Consider the following 21,558-nt stretch of genomic DNA (forward strand, 5'->3'; position numbering starts at 1 on the left):
ATTTGTATAGTATGTTTTCCAGAGCTGCACCAGCACCTGATTGACAGCAAGGTAACTGACCCCAGGAAGATTGCACAGGAAGCGGACCAGTGGGAGAGCACCAGGGTCCAGAAGAGGTATTGTGGAGACCATGCCAAGCTTGGGCAGGGTCCCTCTCAGTAGAATAAGGGGCTAAGGGTAAACAGGTGGAGTTCTCTAAAGGGCCCCAACTTAGTCTCAGGGTAAGGATTCCCAGCCCCCAATTGAAAAGAAGCCTTGGTTTTCCAAAGGGAAACCTGCAGCAGGGGCTTCCCACAAATGTTATGCATGTAACGAGGTGGGCCATGTGAGGGGGGACCCCAAATGTCTAAAGTGGACACAGACACCCACTGGGGCTCAGTCACGGGGTTTGGCCAGTGTAGCGCTTGGGGAGGAGTTGGTTCCAGGTGGGTAGGTGTCAGCTGAGATGACCCTTGTCTCACTAGGGGACAATGAGATGGTCCAGAGAATCCTCGTGCCTGAGAACACTAAGAAGTACAGGCAGTGGGTGACCATCAATGGACAGAGGGTGGAGGCTCTGAGAGATACAGGAGCCAGTGTGACTACTGTGAGAAGTCACCTGGTGTCTGAAGAGCACATAGATCCCCATGTATTTCACCAAGTAGTTGCGGTAGACAACTCAGAGCGCCTGTGCAGAGTTTTGCAGAATTGACACTCCACCTGCATCGTGACTCGATATCGACGCATTGCGGCTGGAGAAACAATGCAACATGCGCTTGCAGCTGCTGATAACAGTGCAAAACCCACGCAGTAATGTTTTCTAACGCTGTGCAACCAGATTTCTCACACATTGTCCCTGGGCATCAAAGTCATTGTGAATCGGTGTGGATCTGAGGTGCCCCGTCCGGAAAGCAACGCATCGCTCTCTTGCAAGGGAAAAAATGATGCATTGCCTACCTAACGATGTAAGGCCTCACTTGTGAGTAAGAAATCAATGCATCGCTGGCTTGTCTGAGGCAAACTCACCCGTGCAACTTTATTTTTTACGCAAACCGGGTAGTTTGTGTAAAATCAACATTTCCATTGTTTTCTTAGTAATAGGACTCTTATTCTTTTGAAAAATCATATTTTAACTTGAGTATGTTGGATTTTAGTCATTTGGTCTTGTTTGATTTAGATAAATATTACCTATTTTACTAAATTGGTGCGGTGTCCAATTTTGTGGTGTTTTCATTGTATTATTGTGTGTGTTGGTACAAATACTTTACACATTGCTTCTGAGATAAGCCTGATTGCTTGTGCCCCGCTACCAAAGAGGTGAGCAGGGGTTATATAAGTGTGTATCTCCAATCCCTGACTAGAGTGAGGGTCCCTGAATAAACAGAGTACAAACTGACTGCCAACCAGAGACCCCATTTCTAACATACACGATTTATAGGCCACAGGTGAGGGCTTTTAACCAGAATGACGGCCTTTAACAACAGGTATAGCCTGAGGCAGAAGGGCTATAAGGCTATTAGAATGTTCCTTCCACTAAGAGTAGAGTGATCTAAACTACAAAAAAGGAGAAACAGAAAGACAACATTAGAATGTTGGAGCAGAAGGCTTATATTAGCCATTATAATCTCAGAGCCACTCCATTGTCTTCAATGGAGCTCTCAACATTCCAAAGTTTTAATATTGTCTTATAGTTTGAGTCAAGGACTATACGAGTTGTTCAAGGCCCTGAACCGCTATAATGAGGGAGAGGGCCTTTAACAATTGGTACCACCTAAGGCAGAAGGGTCATAAGGCTATTAGAACATTCACCCACCAAGGGTAGAATGTTCTAAATTAAAAAGGGAGAAACATTGAAAAAAATATTAGAATGTTAGCGCTCTGATCTTACACCAGGCATTGTAAGCCCAGACCTACTTCATTGTCTTTAGTAGAGCTCCTCATATCCTAATGTTCCAATATGGATTAATAAGAATTCACACCAGCTTAACTTCAGGTAACTGGTAAAGTGGGAACCCTTGCTTTACCACAAACATCACATTTTAAATAGGAATAGCTTCATGTCACTTGGTGTGCCACTTAAAGTAGTTTGGGACCATTTAAAGCTAGTAAGTGAGGGAACAGGAGTGCTACATGAATATTATATGCTTCCCATTCCTACAAGCTTCACTTATGTCTGTCATGAAATGCTTTATAAAAACAGTAAATGAAATAAAGAGATTAAAAATCCCTATGCAAGTCACTGCCCACAAAAAACATGCATTAAATATTAAATCAGCTTTAATGGAAAACATAGAACAAAAATGAATCTTCAGCAACAGTCAACCTCACAAGTATTGCAGACTTTATCTCTCTGCAGAATGTTGATTTCCTATTTGTCACTCAATTGTGGCTGCATAACATATCCAACCCAGTACAGATATCCTTCAAAAGCAACTGGGATGTATATCAACTATCTTTAAAACATCTTTGTCATGATCTAGCATACCAAATACACAGCACCTAACCTTAACATGATATAAATTTCCCTCTGTGTATCAACCAGTGCACCTGCCTGATAAATTACAGGCACTCTTTTGCACTAATTCACACTCAACTTAGTTTCCACCAACCAACCTCCTGAAGTTAGTTTTTTCTTTCTATCTCTATCTCCGTCTCTCTCTCTCTTTCTCTTCCTCTCTCTCTCACTCTTTTTCTCTCTTCAGATCTCTCCCTCCCTCTCTCTCCCTCTTTCTGCTACCCTGCGATCAAACCCATGCAGGCTATGGCACAAGCACTGCCTTTCTGCCAGCCCTTTCATGGTGTGCACCCCACCAGGAAAAGGCTTGAAGAAAGAGGACTCTAGATCAGCACAGCGGCACTGACCTCAGCGCCACCATGGCTGACCATGGCTCTGACCACCGCCAGCCCATTGGTATCCATGATCATGGCGGTGGCAGCGGTCCCCTGGGACTTCAATCACTAGGGTTCTAATCTGGTGGTTGGACCACCAGGAGTGCGGAGGTCTGACCACCACCACTGGTTTGGCGGTTCTTGGACCACTAAACTCTTAATGGGAACCTTTGACTGCAGAAAAAAGGAAACAATGATGATGACTGTGCCTCTTTTGCAGGTTAGCGGACATGTTATTAAAGACTACCCTCAACTGTTAGAAATCTCCAAAACTACACTATAAAGAACAAACCCTGGTAAAGTTCTCTCTACTTTGGAAGTATGTCACAATGATGGAAACTGATACTCCTGCTTTTTTTACTCTGCTAACGAGGCACGTATGTGCTCTGACTCCTAAAACATGTTGAAATTAGTTATAAACCTAAGTGGCACATATACCGTACTGATGAGTCCCTAGTACATGGTACAACTTGTGTCCAGGGTCTGTAAGTTAAATGTCACTAGGGGCCTACATAATCTACTGTACCACCCCCATAGGGAAAGTGCAATCTTGATTGTAGACCTACCACTAGCTCATCTGTGCAGTTTTAAAACTGCAAATTCAACCTGTCAAAATAATTCCTTTTGACAGGCCAAAGCCCTCCTTTTAAATGTTAATAAGTCACCTTCTAAGTAGTACTTAATGGCCATAAGCAGGTTACATGGTATTTAAAATTAGAACATGTCAATACTTGTTGTTTAATGTGTCTTTACAGTGACAAGCCCCCACAACTATTTTCACTGTAGCATCTTTAGCTGTTATTATGAATGCATTGGGATACAATATTACATGTAATGTTATCTACACTTAGGAAACACCTATAAAGTTCATTCTTGCACTTGTTAAAATATTTATTGCAAGCCCAATTCAATGGAAAAGTTGGATTTCTAATACATATTTTGCAAAAAGTACTTTTAGACAGTTACCTCTTCCATGTCCTAAGCCTCTAGGAGCCCATTCAGATGAGCTTCCAATTGTCACCTAAGAGCAGAATAGGCCACTTGATGAGGTGTGAACTTGCTCTTAGAGTTGAGATAAAAGGCCTTGTGTGTTGGGAGGTGTTCTGTTTCTCTTGCAGGGTGACCACCTTTGCAGTGCTCACAAACTTAATTAACTCCAAAGGTTTAGGTTTCTCAATCAATCAGTGCTTGTAAAGCGTAACTACTCACCTGTTAGGGTCTCAAGACGCTCGGTGGGGAGTATAGCATTTACCAGTGGGGTGGTTCTTAAAAAAGCCATGTCTTGAGTTCCTTTGTGAAGCTGAGGAGGGAGGTGGTTTGTCTGATGTGGAGAGGAAGGGCATTCCAGGCAGTGGCTGCAAGGTAGGGGAAGGAGCGTCCTCCTATTCCGTTTTTCCTGATGCAGGGTACTTCTGTGAGAGAGAGCTGGGCTGAGGGTAGGGCCCTGTGGGGTACGTGAAAGTTGAGTCGCTGGTTCAGGTAGGCTGGTCCGGTGTTGTGGAGGGCTTTGTGTGCGTGGGTGAGGATCTTGAAAGTGATTCTTTTCTCTAATGAGAGCCAATGCAGTGTATGCAGGTGTTGCAAGATGTGGCAGTGTCGAGGTAGGTCAAGAACCAGTCTGGCGGACTTGAGTAGGAGGCGGAGGATGCGGAAGCAGATGGAGGTGACTGAGTTGATTTGATGGTTCAAGCTGAGGTCGGACTCCAGGATGAATCCAAGGTTGCGGGCTTGGCTGGAGGGGGGGGCGGGTTTCCAAGGCTGGGTGTCCATCAGTAGTCATTCCACGCGTTGGGTTGAGGGCCCATGATGAGTACTTCTGTCTTGTTTGCATTGAGTTGAAGGCAGCGGTTTCTCATCCAGTTGGCGACTGCTTCCATGCCTTTGTGGAAGTTGTGTCTGACTTTGTCGGGTTCGTTGGAGAGGTAAAGGATGAGTTGGTTTGTCGTCTGCTTAGGAGATGATGTTTATTCCGTAGCTTCTGATGAGGGTGGCTAGCGGGGCCATGTAGACGTTAAACAACGTGGGGCTGAGGGAGGATCCCTGGGGCACTCCGTAGGTGGTGGGTGTGGGGTGTGTGAGGAAGGGGGAGATTCTCACTTGTTGAGTTCTGCCTAAGAGGAAGGATTGGATCCAGTCGAGGGCCTTGTCTCTGATGCCGGCTTCATGGAGTTTTCTTATCAGGGTGTGATGGGAGACTGTGTCGAAAGCTGTTGAGAGGTTCAGTAGCCGCCATCTCTCCCTTGACCAGCAGGGAGCAGATGTTGTCTGTTGTGGCCAGGAGGGCTGTTTCGGTGCTTTGGTTTTCCCTGAATCCGGATTGGGAGATGTTGAGGATGTTCTGGTCTTCTATAAACATGGTGAGTTGGATATTGACTTCTTTTTTGATGACTTTAACAGGAAATGGAAGTAGGGAGATGGGCCTGAAGTTTTTGAGGTTGGTGGGGTCTGCCGAGAGTTTCTTGGGGGGGGGGTTGATTTTTGGCGTGTTTCCAGTCATCGGGGAAAGTGGCAGCAGCCAGTGAGCGGTTGATGGTGAGGCAGAGCTTGGGGTTGATGGTGTCTGCGGCTCTGTTGAAAATGTGGTGGGGGCATGGGTCCATGGGGGAGTGTATGGACTTCATTGTTCTCAATGTATCTTCGGTGGTGAGAGGGGTCCAGGTGGTGATTGTTGGTTTGTTGGTGTTGGGATTTGGTAGAAGGGGTTCTGCGCGTAGGTTGTCCTTCCTGAAACTGTCGTTGACGGTCTTGATTTTGTGGTGGAAGTAGGTGTTGAGTCTGTCACAGAGGTCCTGTGAGGGTGGGATGTCCATTGTTTCACTGTTGGGTTGGGTGAACTTCTTGATGATGCTGTAGAGTTCCTTGTTGTTGTGTGCTTGTGAGGAGATTCTGTCTTGTACAGCTTTCGTTCTGATGTTTCTTATGAGTTGGTGGTGTGTGGTAGTGGCGGCTCTGAAGTTGCTATGGGCTTTTGTGGATTTGGTGTTTCTCCTGATTTTTTCGAGGCGGCGACAAGTGCGTCTAGATTCTCAGAATTTGGGGGTGAACCATCTGGCTTTCTTTGTATGGGTGCTGTTGTTCTTTTTGGGGGCTATGGTTTTGGCGCAGTCAGCGATCCCTTTGTGAAAGGAGCGTGCTGTGGTGTTTGTTTCGACCTTGTGTGCAATGGTGGGGGCGGCGAGGGCGGAGGTGAGCTGATCGTTGGTTATTCTTGTCCAGTTTCTATGTGATGGTTGGCATTGGGGTCTGATGATGGTGGGTGTCGTAAAGGTGAAATGGATGCATCGGTGGTCTGTCTATGGGAGTTCCGTGGTGTGAATGAAGGTAGTGGAGGTTCCTGTAGTGAAGATGGGATCGAGGGTGTGTCCTGCAGAGTGTGTTCGCTCCGTCACGATCTGTCGAAGTCCTATGTTGTGGAGGTTTTCTAGGAGGGATGCGGTGTTGGGGTCTTGAAGATTCTCGAGGTGGAAGTTGAGGTATCCCAGCAGGGTGCAGTTGGTGGCTGTGATGGCTTGTACGGAGATGCAGTCTGTGATGGAGTCGGCAAAGGGTGTACATGGTCTGGGGGGGCAGTAGATGAGGGTTCCCTTGATGGTGGATGTCGGGTTGGTGTGTAGCTTGAAGTGGAGGTTTGTGGCTTGTGGATTCTTTGAAGTCTTCGGAGTGTGTGCTCAGGTGGAGGTTGGACCTGTGGACGATGGTTATTCCCCCCCCCAGGGCAGCTGGGGCGGTCTTTACGGGAGATCCTGTCTCACGATGGTGATGTCCGGGACTGAGGTGGTGTTGGTCCAGGTCTCGGTGAGGAACGCGACGTCCGGGGTGGTGCTGTCAAGGAGATCAAAGATTTCTGTAGCTTGTTTATGGAGGGAGCGGACGTTGAGGAGAATGCACTTCAGAGTTTTCAGGGTCGGAGTTGTTGCCGGTGGGTTGTACTCGGTCCAAGGTCTTGGTGGTGGTGTAAGGTTGGCGGCGGCAGATGCAGCTGAAGGGACCGTGGATGTTAGCTGGATATGCTTGCAATTGTTATTGCGTCCTGGGTTGAGTGCGATTAGTGCTGCTGATGTGCAGAGGTGGCAGGTGGCAGGAACAGGGGTCCTGGCGCTGGTTGCATTTGGGTCGCAGACGGGCTTACCTTAGGTGTGCCTTTGGCGCGCCAGCGGCTCAGCCACACAGCAGCCATCATTAAGTAGGGAGGGGAGGAGGAGAGGACAGCTGGGAGGCAGGAGCAGTGGGGAAACGGCATAAAAAAGGGGGGCAGGGCCGCAGGGGCAGTAGCAGTGGGGATAGAGAACAAGAGAGAGGAGGGGGGTGGGGCCGCATGGGCAGCAGCGGTGGGGAGCGAGATAGGGGGAAGTGAGAAAGATGCGAGAATGAGAGGAGTGAGGAGAAAACAAGGGAAAAATAGAGGTAAAGCGCAGAAGCGAAAGGCAAAAAAGAACAGCACACAAAAGAATAAAATTGAGGAGAAAAGAGGCAGAGGACAGCCTAGCAGAAGAGCAGAGCTCTCCCACTAGACAAAAGGGATGAGGCACAGGCAGAAAGCGGTGGGTGGAGGAGGGACTTGAACTCCTGACAGGAGGACAGAAGGGCTTCACTTGTCAGTGGAGCTACGCAGTGGCAGAGTGGTTCACTGACCAGGTCAATGAGGTTGCTCTTCCTACCGCGCAGCGGCATTAAGTAGGGAGAGGGGGAGAAGATGACAGCTGGGAAGCGGGAGCGGGAAATGGCATGAAAAAGGGTGGTGGGAGTCGGGGGCAGCAGCGACGGGGATAGAGAAAAAGAGTGGGAGAGTTTCTCCCACTCAGAGCTTTCTGCTGCAGCAAATCCATTTCAGCAAGACACTCTAGAGAGGATATCTGGCCTTCTGGAGTTCTCCTAATCTACAGCTCGCAGTCTGCCCCTGCTGAGGAAATCCAAGCTCCAAAAATGTGACTTAGTCTGTATTTAGAATTTCTCCCACTTGGAGCTTTCCCACCAAAAGTAATTGGCTTCAATGTGGCTGTGTCCAAATGGATATTTGGCCTCAAGGAGCCCTTCCCCGCCACAGCCTGCTGCCATGCCCAGCAGAAGTAAAACTTCTAACTAGAATGAACCTTGTTTTTGTATCCATGCTTCATTACAGTAGGCCTTAAATCTCATCTAGGGAGTGGTCAAGCACGACCAGTTCTGGTGACTCTTAGGCCCTGATTTATACTTTTTGGGGCAAAACTGCACTATCGGAGTTTTGCTCCAAAAAGTTTAGCACCGGCTTGCACCATTTCTGTGCACCAGCTGGGCACCATATTTATGGAATGGTGCAAGCTGGTGCAAAGGGTAGTCTAGTGTAAAAAAACAAATTACGTTAGCCGGGTGGGGCTAGCGGTATGGAAGAAGGGGGTTTTGCACCAAAAAATGACGTTAGGCAGGTTAGAGTGAAAAAAATTACTCTAACCTGCCTAGAGTCATTTTCTGACACAAAAGCATCCATACCACATGACTCTTGTCTTAGAAAAGACAGGAGTCATGCCCACCACCACAAGGGTTAGCACAGGGGACCAGGGTCCCCTGGGCATGGCCATTGCACCCATTAAATGGGCCCCCTATGGCACTTTAAATAATAAAATGAAATACTGACCTGTACTTACCTGATTTTACCTGAGATAGGGTCCCCCATCCTCCGCTGTCCCTCTTGTGCGGGTGGGGGTGTCACTGGGGAGGACACCTGTGGGCTTATTCAATGGTGTTCAACCATGGAAATAGACCCACAGGTCCCCCAACGTCTGCCTGACCCAGGTGTTAACATATGGGGCAAAGCAAGCTTTGCACCATTTTTTTACCCCTCCCCCCTCCCATGCACCATTTTTGCATGGGAGTATAAATATGGCATTAAGGCCCTAGAGTCATTTTTTGCATGGGAACGCCTACCTTGCATCTCATCAAGGCAAGGTAGGTTTCCATGTCCAAAAATGACTTTAACTTCATAAATTTGGCGCTAGAAGGGTCCAGCGTTACCTATGGGTTAATTGTAGAGATTGCCACCTCTTCATATGCCATCAGAGTCATTCTTTCTCAAAATACTCCTACTCTGGAGATGTTCATTCTGTATCATATTTAGCAAGGACTCCAACATCTTCACACCTCTATTACATCTGTGATCGGGAGCCCTTTCCCATCAATGAGGCATTAGGTATTTGGAAGCACTATGTGGGAGGAGGTTAGAAAAGCATCACCATCTGGACTGATCACAGGAATCTAGAATATTTTAAATCAAATGTATGAATACTTAACATGCTAGAAGGTCACTTTTCGTTCCTAAGTTCAAGTGTGAGATCAACTATAGGCCAGTTAAAAACCTGTGGAAAGCAGAGGGCCTCTTCTGACAAGGGCAGAAGTTGAAACCTGTAATTATTCCTCCAACCACTTTAATTCTGAAAGGCAGAAGTGAATTAATTGGAAAGGATTTTTTTAAAACATTAAAAAATATGTATCAGTCAATAAATCCTTCCCATTGGGTAGCCAAAGTCCTACTTAAAGGAAACAAGAAAAGTATCTTATTTGGCACCCAAATTAACTATTCATCATTGGCCAAATTGTACTATTAGATGTTATGAAACTGGGTCACAACTTAAAAGTTGCTAGACATCCAGGACTTTGCAAGACTGGAGAACTAATAATTCATCAGTTTTGATAGACACGAATGAGGAGAGAAATTGAAAAGCATGTGCAACAGTGTGCCATCTCTGCTCAGACTTAGATACTGAGAAGGAAAACAGTTGGATTATTTCAGCATATATCATGCATCAGCAACCCTAGTGAAATATTTCCATGGATTTTATAACTGACTGGCAACCATCAGAAGGAATGTCTGTACTATTAGTGGCCATAGACTTAACTTGCTAAGACAGCACGAAATTCATACATCAGCCTCTACTTCAATCACCATTTTTTCACAGATTTGCCAGGCTACATAGATTAAAAATATCATTATTACAGATTGAGATTCCCAATTTATTACCAGATATAAAGCAATATATTTCTTATACACAAAGTAACCATCCCAGAACAGATGGCCGAAGAGAAAAACTCAATCAGACATGTTAACAATATCTATGATGTTTCTTCATGCACCATTCTGATCAGTCTGTTTGATAGATACCTGTTGCAGAATTATCATATAACACTACCTACCACAACTCATTAAGATATGTCCCTTTCTATATTTCATCTAGTTTCCACTCCCACACTTAGCCCACTGTGGTTTCCCCTTCCTTGGTCCCCTCATTACAATCTCTGGTCCAAGACATTTTTGTGATTCAATAACCCACCCTTCTGCATCTGAAACACACTATGGCCAAATACAAGTCATTTGCAGAGAGACATCACAGTCCCAGCCATTATTCAGGATAGGGAAATAGTTGTGGCTTTCGACCATCTATCCATTCTCAGATCTTATCCAAAGTTCTGCCCAATGCAGGGTACCTTTCCTATCACAAAACTGACAGGGTATGCTGCAGCAGAATTGAAATTACCCTTCCATTGGAAACTTCACTCTGTATTTTATCCCTCTCTGTCCAAGGAGGTTGTTTTCTGTATTGCAGTAACTCCACATACTACTTTAGTTATTGCAACACATGAATGTGAAGAACAAATATTCAGTTTTTGAAGGAATATAGGACAGCTTGAGTGATTAGTAGCCTGGATAAGGTATACATGTCTGATAATTCCTTTGGAAGCCATCATCTTTTGATAATGCACCAAAATTAGTAAGAGCATTTCAACTTAGTTTCCTAATAAGCCCAAAACTATGTGTGGGAAGAATGTTTTATTCTACCAGCCGAATTGGAATAATTGAGAAATTTCTTGTTACTCCTATAGTATGGAATTACTAATTAATTCCACTGTTCCACTGGTGGAATTAAATTTGGGCAGCTGCACTAGAAGCAGGTGTCATTTAGCTGTTTAAGGCAAGCATGAGTTGTGCATGCTGTTTTTATATTTTCAATTCCACTAGAAAAACACACATTGAGAAATGCACTCCTCATAAAAAGGACTATTTTTATGCCAGGATGATGCTTGATGTCCATCAAACAGTTCACTTCAGGCAGGAACAGCGGTGGCCACCGCAAATTTCAAGGGGAGGGGCGGTGGAGAGGGGCACAAGGGACGGAAACAGAGGAGGGAAAATAAAAAATGTTTAAAATTTACCTTACTGCTGTCTCCGTCTCCTGCCACCTTGCACTACTCTTCCTTCCATGTGGTGTCCCAGCATTCATTGGGACACCAGCACAGGCTCCCCAGCAATCCAGGCACTGCTTACATGCTAAACATAGCATGTAAGCAGGTTCAGGATTGGTCTGAGCAGCAGTCACGGCTGCTCAAGCACAAGCCTGGGGTCTGTGCTGTTTCTCCAGTTCGGCCGTGTATACAGCCGGGTTGAAGAAACCTAAGTGTGCATGTTTGTTTGGCCAGCCTCAGATGGCTGGCCAAACACACATGTGCACTTAGTGCACTCTCCTCTCCTCCTCCTTCCCACCTCCCATGACCCAGCCCCACCCCTCCCCTGCACTGCTGGCTGAGCCAGCAGATCAAAAATGAAACAATAGAAAACTATCATTTAATTTTTCATCTCCTGACTCTTGGCCGGGGGGTTGACCCTCCTTCGCCCTAGCAAAGGAGCTGCCCCTGGTTAGGAAGCAAATATTTTGAATGTCTCTGCAATAATACTTTTGTGAATCCCTACTCCCCACCAAACACAATCACAGGGTTCTTTGTAAAATGCTCTTGACAGCTTTGTGTGGTATTTCCTTGGATCACAGTATGCAGCCTGTCACCTCAAACAGAGTGTCAAGAGCTGCAGGGGTGAAGGTGGTGAAAAATGCATCACCTTGGCCCTCAACAAATATGGGTATCCCTTTAGCACAGAGTAGCAACTGAATGCCTAATTTAAACACTGTTAGTGCTGGGGCTTTTAAGACTGTTTTATATAATAAAAGTTAAAGCATTTTTATTAGGATATACAGCCCAGTTGAAGTTGTGCATTGGAGAGATGACTGCTCCAGTTGTCGGGGACTGGCACTGATGTCAACTGAGGTGCATGCGGTATGGATAGCTCCAAAACAGACAGACAGGCCTTTGCCACTCTCTGTACACCTCCAAACACTCTTTGGGTCCTTGCCAATGCAGTTCAGTAGGCGTTTGGCAACCTCCTCTTCTATGAGAGCCCAGTCCTACCACTGCCCAGTGTATCGCGCATGGTAGGTATTCTGCAGCACACTAGTGCCTAGCCTCTCTGCGCTTCATTAAATGCCCTTAATTTCATGCTGCGGGACCAGCACATGGCAGCACACAGACGACCTGCACTATTGTGGTGTCCATGTCACCTGGAGTTTAATAGGTGGAGGTCAATTAGTGCGAATGCTGGCTTGTGCGCCCTTTACCACAGAGCTGGTAACAACTTATCTGCCTGCAACTGCATTGTGAATGATCTCACCTGCTGTCTAAATGCTTTATGAGTGCACACAGAGAGACCCAGTCACTGATGCGCCTGGGATGTTTTGTTGTGTTGGTTCTGTACTGTGCATGGTGCTCAACTGTAGTGCATGCTGTACGAACCCACTCCTCTGTGTATCGCTCGGTGGGAGATAGCAGGAACATCCCCTCGCATTTCTGCATACATTCCTAGGCACAGAAGTGACACTCCTCTCGCTCATTAGTGGGAGGGTAGTCTACAGACCCCCATCCGCAACTCTGTGTGTACTGGCTTTGACACCACACAGCCAGACCCCAGGTGTGCAGCTCACTGCCCCACCCCACAGGAGGAGGCTGTTTGCAATAGGAGCCCCACCCATATGAGGAGTGGCAACCTGTTCTTGCAAACCTGAAGGAAGGACTGCCAGGCCACCTGTGCTCCAATCTTTTTCATGGTTGGACCATGCCAGACTGCCAGCTCATCCGTCTCTGTCTGAATGAAGCCGCCTTGGCCGTAGCCTACCAATGAAATGCCAGAGCTCTCTCTGAGAAAACTGCAGGGGAGTGACTTTATGAGTTTCTGGTTAACACCTATCTCCTTCTACTAGCTACTCGCTTTCTTTCTGCCTGCAACTAGCAGTCAGTGTGTCTTTCTGGAGCAAATGATTGCCATCTCCCTCTACTATCTATTTTTCTCCTACAACTTATATTACCTTCACCTTTCCTTGAGTCTTTACAGGAAGAAAGCAAACCTTCAAGGGGAGAAGGTGGGATTGGTAATGCTATCCCATATTTTCTAAATCCAAGGGTTGTGACACACTGGCCTTGACAATGATGACATTAAGTAAATTTCTTATCTAAGTCCTTTTTCGTATAAAACAAATACTTTTCTCTAAAATTAAAACATCCACTTGAATAGAAATATTGTAATCGCCAAAGCTGTGTAGGAAGTAAGCAAGCATCAGTTTCTGATGGATACAACTACCTGTGGATTCCTCACCTCATGATTCCTCACCTCATGAATACTCCCATGGCGCCAGCATTCGACGGAAATCTTCTTACTAGTCTCTGCACGTCGACGAGGACGTCACTGTCTCGCACGCGACGCCGTCTGACGTCATACAGGCAATAAGAGGTCCTCGACGACGTGCAGACGTCAGTTCCCTTTTTTCCGTGCATTCGAAACGGTTATCTTCGAGGGAGCAACTGTTACTCTTGCGGTTACAGTGTATATCTCGCTGCGTACTCTTTCTCTGTGGAAATAATGTTGCAGAGAAAGTCTGGATTTAAGACTTGTCGTGAGTGTGGAGGCAAGATGTCGGTGACGGATCCTCATTCCGATTGCCTTTGGTGTTTGAGCTCCGACCACGATGTCTCGACTTGTGATTCATGTCAGCACATGAATCCGAAGGCCCTTAAAGAACGCGAGGCGAAGCTGTTTATGGCCAAGTCAAAGGAGAAGCATCACAAGAAAAAGTCTTCTCCAAGACATCGGCGTCATCGAGACTCCCGGCGCCGTAGAGAATCTCGGCGTCATTCAAGGGAGGCTTGTTCCAGGTCTCCGGATCGGCGCCGAAGGACATGGGAGGTCAGCCCCACGGTGACGCCGCATCCTTCGACGCCGTTGCCCTCTCCGGCGTCTCCAACTTCGCCTGGACAGGCGTCGGTGATTGAGGTATTGGAGCCTCAAGTGTTTTCTCCGGCGCAGACGCCGAGGCCGGCGTCGGGGTCGCCTCCGAGTCAGGCACCCCAGTATCCGGCTTTTCCCACCCCTGGAGCCGATAGTTCCGCATTCTTGAATGCGATGTATGCCATCTTCCAACAGATGGCTCCAGGGGGTGCTCCGGCTGGGCCTTTGGCCTTTTCTTTGGGTGATCCTGCGCCTCTTCGGCCAGCACCCTTTATGCCCTTTCTCCCGTTTGGGAACGTGGGCTCGGCGCCAGTGTCGGCGCCGGTGGCCGCTCCGGTGGCTTCGGAGGGATTGGCCCCAGGGATTTCCATCCCGTCGACGTCGAGATTTCGGCCTGTGACTCCGGTGGGTCCATCCGTTTCAACTGCTCTTCAGTCGGCGCCGAAATTACCTGTGGCGCCGGGTGCGGCGTCGGTGGCTTCAGAAGATCGGCGCCGATCTCCGACTTCGGCGGAGGTATTGTCGACTCCGCGGATTGAGCAACGACTGCAATCAAGGAGGCGTGCTCTCCGGGTACTAGAAGAGCAGGAGTACCAACGAGCCCTAGAGGAAGGAGAGCTAGAGGACTCGGGTGATGGGCTGCGTGGACTGGAGTCGGCCAGTGGGCTGGACACTTCCCCTGAGTGGGACCTTTCGTCCCCGGGGGAATATACCGAGGAAGCTGCTTCCTTTCATACAGTGGTACGGAAGGCAGCTAGTTTTTTGGACCTGCCTTTGCCGGTGGTGGAGGCGAAACAAAACCTTTTGACAGAGGTGTTGCATCCGGCCTCAGCCGCGGCGGAGCCTCTATTACCTTTTAATGACGCTCTGCTGGATCCGGTTTTAGAGGTGTGGAAGAAGCCGGCATCTTCCCCAGCAGTTCACAGAGCCGTGGCCAGGAGGTATCGGACGGCTCCAACTGATCCTGGTTTCCTATCTAGGCACCCTACGCCGGAGAGCTTGGTTGTGCAGGCCTCCTGTTCGTCCAAGTCAGCGCCTGGTTCTTTTCCGACGGTGCCTGGGGACAGAGATTCAAAAAAGCTGGAGGCGCAGTCGAAGAAGATTTTTTCGTCCTGCAGTCTGGCATTAAAAGCCACCAATGCAACCTGTATCCTGGGGAGGTATATTCATGCTCTGATGGATGACATCTCCTCTTCGTTTACAGAGCTTCCCCAGGGTCTTTTGGATCTTGTCTCTGATGCCCAGGCTGCTGCGACCCAAATTATCCAGACGGGACTGGATACCACCGACTCGGTAGCCAGAGCAATGGGCACAACTGTGGTGGAAAGGAGACAGGCCTGGCTCCGTAACTCTGGCTTTTCGGCAGATGTACAGTCCACATTGTTGGATCTCCCGTTTGATGGGGACAAACTGTTTGGGGCTAAGGCTGATTCGGCCTTGGAACGGTTTAAGGAGAGCAGGGCCACGGCTAAGTCGTTGGGACTCCAAGCTCCTTCTTCCAGATTCTTCAGGAGGTTTCGTGGATTTGGGCGTGGCTCTTCCTCCTCTTCCTTTCGGGGAAGATATCAGCAACCTGCCTCTTCCCATCCCTATAGATCTTTTAGGGGGAGGGGTAGGGTCCGCACCAGGGGAGCTTCTCAGCAGCACTCTGCCTCTTCCTCATCCTCTGGCGGGGTGCAGCAGGGGAAGCAGCCTTAGGCTTCCACCATTTCCCACTCACTCCTCTCCTGTAGGGGGAAGATTACAGCATTTTCTCACCAAATGGGAGACTGTTACGTCGGACACTTGGGTTCTCAGTGTTGTGGGAAAAGGCTACACCCTTCCCTTTCGGGAGTTTCCGCCCCTCATCCCGCCCCGCCCTTCGTATTGTTCACAAGAACACCTCCTGTTGCTAGAACAGGAGGTAGAAGTCCTCCTTTTAAAGGGCGCGGTGGAGTTGGTCCCGGAGCAGGAAAGGGGTCAAGGAGTTTACTCAAGGTATTTCCTGATTCCCAAGAAGGATGGTCGTTTGAGACCAATTCTGGACCTGAGGATCTTGAATTGGTTCCTCAAGCAGGAAAAGTTCAAGATGCTGACCCTAGCACAGGTGCTTTTGGCGTTGAACATGGAAGACTGGATGGTGTCTGTCGACTTGCAGGATGCTTACTTTCATATCCCGATACTCAAGTCACACAGGAAGTATCTCCGGTTTGTGGTGGGATCGCAACACTACCAGTTTGCGGTCCTTCCGTTTGGTCTTACTTCAGCACCTCGAGTCTTCACGAAGGTGATGTCGGTGGTTGCGGCAGAGCTCAGAAGGAAGGGGATAGCAGTATTCCCTTACTTGGACGATTGGTTGATCAAAGCCAAGTCCCCGGAGCTTGTGTTGCGTCATCTGCAGTCAACAACCCAGTTGTTGTTCGACCTGGGCTTTTCGGTGAACGAGCCCAAATCTCACCTAGAGCCCTCTCAGCGCCTCCTGTTCATAGGGGCAGTACTGGATACAACATTGGGTCGGGCCTTTCCTCCGCCTCAGCGGATTCAAGATATTCAGGATTTGGTTCCAATGTTTCGAAATGGAGCGGTAGTTCCAGTCCTCAAGGTCCTTCGTCTGCTCGGTCTTTTTGCCTCCTGCATTCTGTTGGTCACGCATGCTCGCTGGCACATGAGGGCTCTTCAGTGGTGCCTCCGAAGGCAGTGGTCTCAACACAGAGGGGATCTAGAGGGTACTGTCAAGATCTCCAGAGATGCTGCTGTGGATTTGAAGTGGTGGATTGCAAGCAACAATCTTTCACAAGGAAAGCCGTTCCAGCAGTCGCCACCAGTGGCCACAGTCATAACGGATGCTTCCACTCTAAGGTGGGGAGCTCATCTGGGGGATCTGGAGATCAAAGGTCTTTGGTCTCCAGAGGAACAGATTTTTCACATCAATCTGTTAGAGTTACGGGCTGTACGTCTGGCTCTCAAGGCCTTCCTCCCTTCCCTTCGTGGTCAGTCGGTACAGGTCCTAACGGACAATACTACCACGATGTGGTACATAAACAAGCAGGGAGGAGTGGGGTCGTACCTTCTCTGCAGAGAAGCTCTTCGACTATGGTCCTGGGCAAAGGACCATCGGATTTGCTTGATAGCAAACCATCTGGCCGGAGTTTTGAACGTGCGTGCGGACAGTCTCAGTCGCCACTTCTCGGCAGACCACGAGTGGCGTCTCCATCCAGATCAAGTCCGTTTAATCTTCCAGAAGTGGGGGTTTCCTCGGGTAGATCTGTTCGCCACTCGAGAGAACGCGCATTGTCCGTTGTTCTGCAGCCTTCAGTATCCGATGCAGGAAGCGTTGGGGGACGCGTTTCAAATGACCTGGTGCGGCCAGTTGCTTTACGCGTTTCCTCCCATACCCTTGATTCCTCGAGTATTGAGAAAGATTCGCCAAGACCGGGCTCTAGTAATCTTAATAGCTCCGGATTGGCCAAGGGGGGTGTGGTACTCCGACCTTCTCCAACTCTCAACGTGCCCGCCGCTCCGTCTCCCTTTCAGGGCAGACCTCCTCTCACAGTCGCAGGGGCAGGTTCTACACCCCAACCTCCAGAGTCTGCACCTACATGCCTGGAGATTGAACGGGGCAACCTGAGTTCCTTCTCTCTCCCGCCTGAGGTAGTGGATGTTATATTAGCGGCCAGGCGACACTCCACTAAATCTATCTACGCTAATAGGTGGTCTAAATTTGTTGCGTGGTGTGGAGAGAGGCAGATTGATCCTTTGCATGCTCATCTATCGGACGTTTTGTCTTTTGCTCTATCTCTGGCGCAGAAAGGTTGTGCAGTGGCTACCATTAAAGGTTATTTATCGGCCTTGTCAGCCTTCATATGTCTTCCAGACCAACCATCTTTATTTAAATCCACTATTGTTATCAGATTCTTGAAAGGTCTTCTAAATCAATATCCTCCAAAGCCATTCGTTATGCCGCAATGGGATTTGTCCTTAGTCCTGACTTTCCTTATGGGGTCCCCTTTTGAACCTATGCATTCTTGCCCCTTGAGGTATTTGGTTTTAAAAACAGTCTTCCTGATAGCTATAACATCAGCAAGGGGAGTGAGTGAGTTGCAGGCCTTATCAGTAAAACCCCCTTATACAACTTTTTATGGGGATAAGGTGGTGTTGAGGACCAAGGCTGCTTTCCTCCCGAAGGTTGTTTCACCCTTCCATTTGGCTCAGGCAATTACTTTGTCCACGTTCTATCCTCCGCCTCATTCTTCCAAAGAGGAAGAAAGACTGCATCGTCTGGACCCAAAGAGAGCGTTGAGCTTCTTTATCGATAGAACAAGGGATTTCAGGCTGGAGGATCAGCTGTTTATTGGATACGTGGGCAAGAGGAGAGGAAAGGCAGTCCACAAGAGAACACTATCCAGGTGGGTTGTTCTTTGCATTAAAATATGTTACTCTTTGGCAAAGAAGGATCCTCCTGAGGGCATTAGAGCTCATTCCACCAGAGCTAAGTCGGCCACTTCGGCCTTAGCCAGAGGTGTTCCTGTGGTCGACATCTGCAAGGCCGCAACTTGGTCGTCCCTTCACACTTTTGCAAAACATTACTGTTTAGATTCTGAGGTTAGAAGGGACGGTCATTTTGCACGGTCAGTGCTGCAGGATTTCTTGGTTTGACCATTTAGGCACCCACCGCCGGGCGTGGTACTGCTTTGGGACTCTATTCATGAGGTGAGGAATCCACAGGTAGTTGTATCCATCAGAAGAACGAGTTACTTACCTTCGGTAACGACTTTTCTGGTGGATACATTAGCTACCTGTGGATTCCTCACGGTCCCACCCGCCTCCCCGTTGCCTTTATGGTCTTGCCAAGTAATCCTTGAGTGCGCTCCTCTTGGTCTTTGAGGGTGCAATAGATGTATATATAATATATTTATATATATATATATGTATATGTGTATATATCTTTATGTATATACTTGGTGTGTGTATATATTTTGAAAAGAGAGAGTTTTATATATATATATATATATATGTACATAAAAAGATTTACAGTTATTCATACAATGTGGTGTATTTTTACAATATAATGGATGTTGCCTTGCTCTTTCATTGCATTGCCTGGTTGTTCTCATGCACGTAAAAAATGATTGGTACTGACGTCTGCACGTCGTCGAGGACCTCTTATTGCCTGTATGACGTCAGACGGCGTCGCGTGCGAGACAGTGACGTCCTCGTCGACGTGCAGAGACTAGTAAGAAGATTTCCGTCGAATGCTGGCGCCATGGGAGTATTCATGAGGTGAGGAATCATGAGGTGAGGAATCCACAGGTAGCTAATGTATCCACCAGAAAAGTCGTTACCGAAGGTAAGTAACTCGTTCTTTTAGTACCAAATAGTCATTTTGACACACACTCAAAAGAACAAATGCTACATATAATCATAATTCTGAAAGATCTAATTCACTTCCTAATTCAATCATCTGGGTTTCTTTGATCCAGCTATTTTGTCATCCCATTAAAACATGGTTACAAATTAATGCAAGAGGACAAACTAAAAATAGGTAAGACCCTTTGAAAACATTTCCATCACCTCTTAGGTTAAACAAATTAATGAACAATTTTCTACAGTGGATGACTCAACTACCTTTTTCAGAATTATTGAATAAGCTAGCTTTGACCATATTTAAGACACAGAAAATAAGGTGCCAAACTTTCATAAACCACAGATCTGAATGCTAATCATGGGGCAGTCAGAATAGAGGCTATCAAAAGAGAAGGGTCCACCTTAGAGCCACAAAAGATTTATATTAGAAACCAACAATAACTACTCAAGTGGTAAAACTATTTATGTGCCTAAGGATGCAATCACACTGATTGAATTGATTGTTATGTGTAACACTGTGACAACCCAGTGCATAGAGACAAAACGTTAACTCTCAAAATCTAGTCACCAAAAGTGTCAAGTTTTCCACTGAAATGATAAACCTAATGAAAGTCAATAGCTGGAAGTAAAGCTCATCTCATGTCTATTTCTTCCAGGAAAATTCCATATTTGGCAGAATTTATAAACATCGATGTCTCTTGCCTAATGAAAGCTATAAACACTAGGCTGCCTCCTTCACTGGCTGAAGACTATCTGCTATTGAGGTGTATACAACTACTTATATTCGTGTGCCAACTAAAACTCTTCAAATTGCCAATGCTCTTGATCCAAAATGTTTTGCTTGAAAGCTTCCATATTTCTAGCTCTAGAAAAAAAATTGAAATTAGGACCTTCATTATAGGCAAAATTTAGAAATTGTTTCAAATCACTAATTTGTAGGCATGGCTGTTTGAACAAATGGTACTCGTACATACAGCAAACTCTCACTGCTCCAAACACTCCTCTGTGCTCTTGCCAATTACGCATCAGATAGAGGCACATGCTTCCTTGTTTTACTCCCTCAATAAAGCTAAGCAGATGATTGATGATGGTGATACCTGTCCTCCATATTACAAGACCGCTCAGCATCCTTGAATATCATTGATCACAGAAAATTGCTAGGCACGCTCTCCCCTAGTAATGAATAAACTGTACTGTACTACAAAGGTTTTCCACTGTCTTATCAAATGTAACCCGGATTACGAAATATGAAACACCGAGACCTCTCCTTTGTCCTTCCTCTGTGGTGTACCTCACTTGCCAATACAATCACATACCATTTTAGTTGGAACATGGAACCACTACAAAAGGAGTTACAGGTTGGAGCCATTGATATTGGCCAGCATACTGCATGCATTTGTTTTAGTTCACCTCATTGCTGACATTGTTGAGACGAATTCCCACTACCATTGCTAGTGCAAATGTCAGCCTTAGAATTCTTACCTTTTGTGGTATTATAGAAGCAGACAGTATGCTTGCGATGCCTGAGGCAGGAATAGACAATACATCTTTCAGAAATATGGTGAAGGTTTCGTTGGCTTTCAGTATGTCCTTTACAGGAATCATGCCCCCTAATGAGAAAAAAAGAATGTTTCAGATTTGTATAATGATTTCTAAAATATGTAATACAAATTATTAACACTGATTTGCAAATAAACTATAATTATTTCTTGTTCACTTCATGTGTAACCTTTGAGTACACCATCTTAGACTGCTAAATTATATTCCATGACTATATATTAAGAAATCACTGTTTCGCGTTGATAACAGTGCAGTTTCAACTGCTTGAGAATTAATTATTTCAGACAGTTCCCAAAGTATACAGCAGTAATCTGAAAATCAAGAACGTTCCCATTTTCGCGTATTAAAATAAGCAAGTAACCTGTCAATAATTTTAAAATACAAGAGCAGGGGGGACCTTTTTTAGCACGTTATTACACCTGTTGGTTCAGCTAAATTAACAAATTACGAGATAATTTTGAACATCTCAGAGTTGTCAATGCTCGAATTATATGTTCGTTTAAAACCCATCCTATTCTCTTGCCACCAAGCCACCAGAAACGTCTGAGCCGACTAGGCCTCATCCCTCGGATCAGTATCCAGTGACAAGTTCTGCTGAAAGAGATAAGGATTCGGCCTTCAGCATCTCAGGATTGCCACCCAAGCCAGCATCTATGTAACGGAATTAGCAGTGGAGCCGGAACAATTTTTAGAGTGGGGATGCACCCATCAAT

General features: G+C 46.8%; 1 protein-coding gene across 3 annotated transcripts in view; it reads right to left on the reverse strand.

Moving 5' to 3' along the window:
* LOC138299526 (phospholipid-transporting ATPase ABCA1-like) overlaps nucleotides 1-21,558 on the reverse strand; it is a 2,649,159-nt gene that overhangs the window by 2,308,848 nt on the left and 318,753 nt on the right. For all 3 annotated transcript variants that reach the window (XM_069237840.1, XM_069237822.1, XM_069237830.1), the window contains exon 6: nucleotides 20,768-20,895. In XM_069237840.1, coding sequence (XP_069093941.1) covers nucleotides 20,768-20,895 — 128 coding nt within the window. The remainder of the gene's footprint in view (nucleotides 1-20,767; nucleotides 20,896-21,558) is intronic.

The sequence above is a fragment of the Pleurodeles waltl genome, chromosome 1_2 (assembly GCF_031143425.1).
Source record: "Pleurodeles waltl isolate 20211129_DDA chromosome 1_2, aPleWal1.hap1.20221129, whole genome shotgun sequence".
NCBI classification, from domain to species: domain Eukaryota; kingdom Metazoa; phylum Chordata; class Amphibia; order Caudata; family Salamandridae; genus Pleurodeles; species Pleurodeles waltl.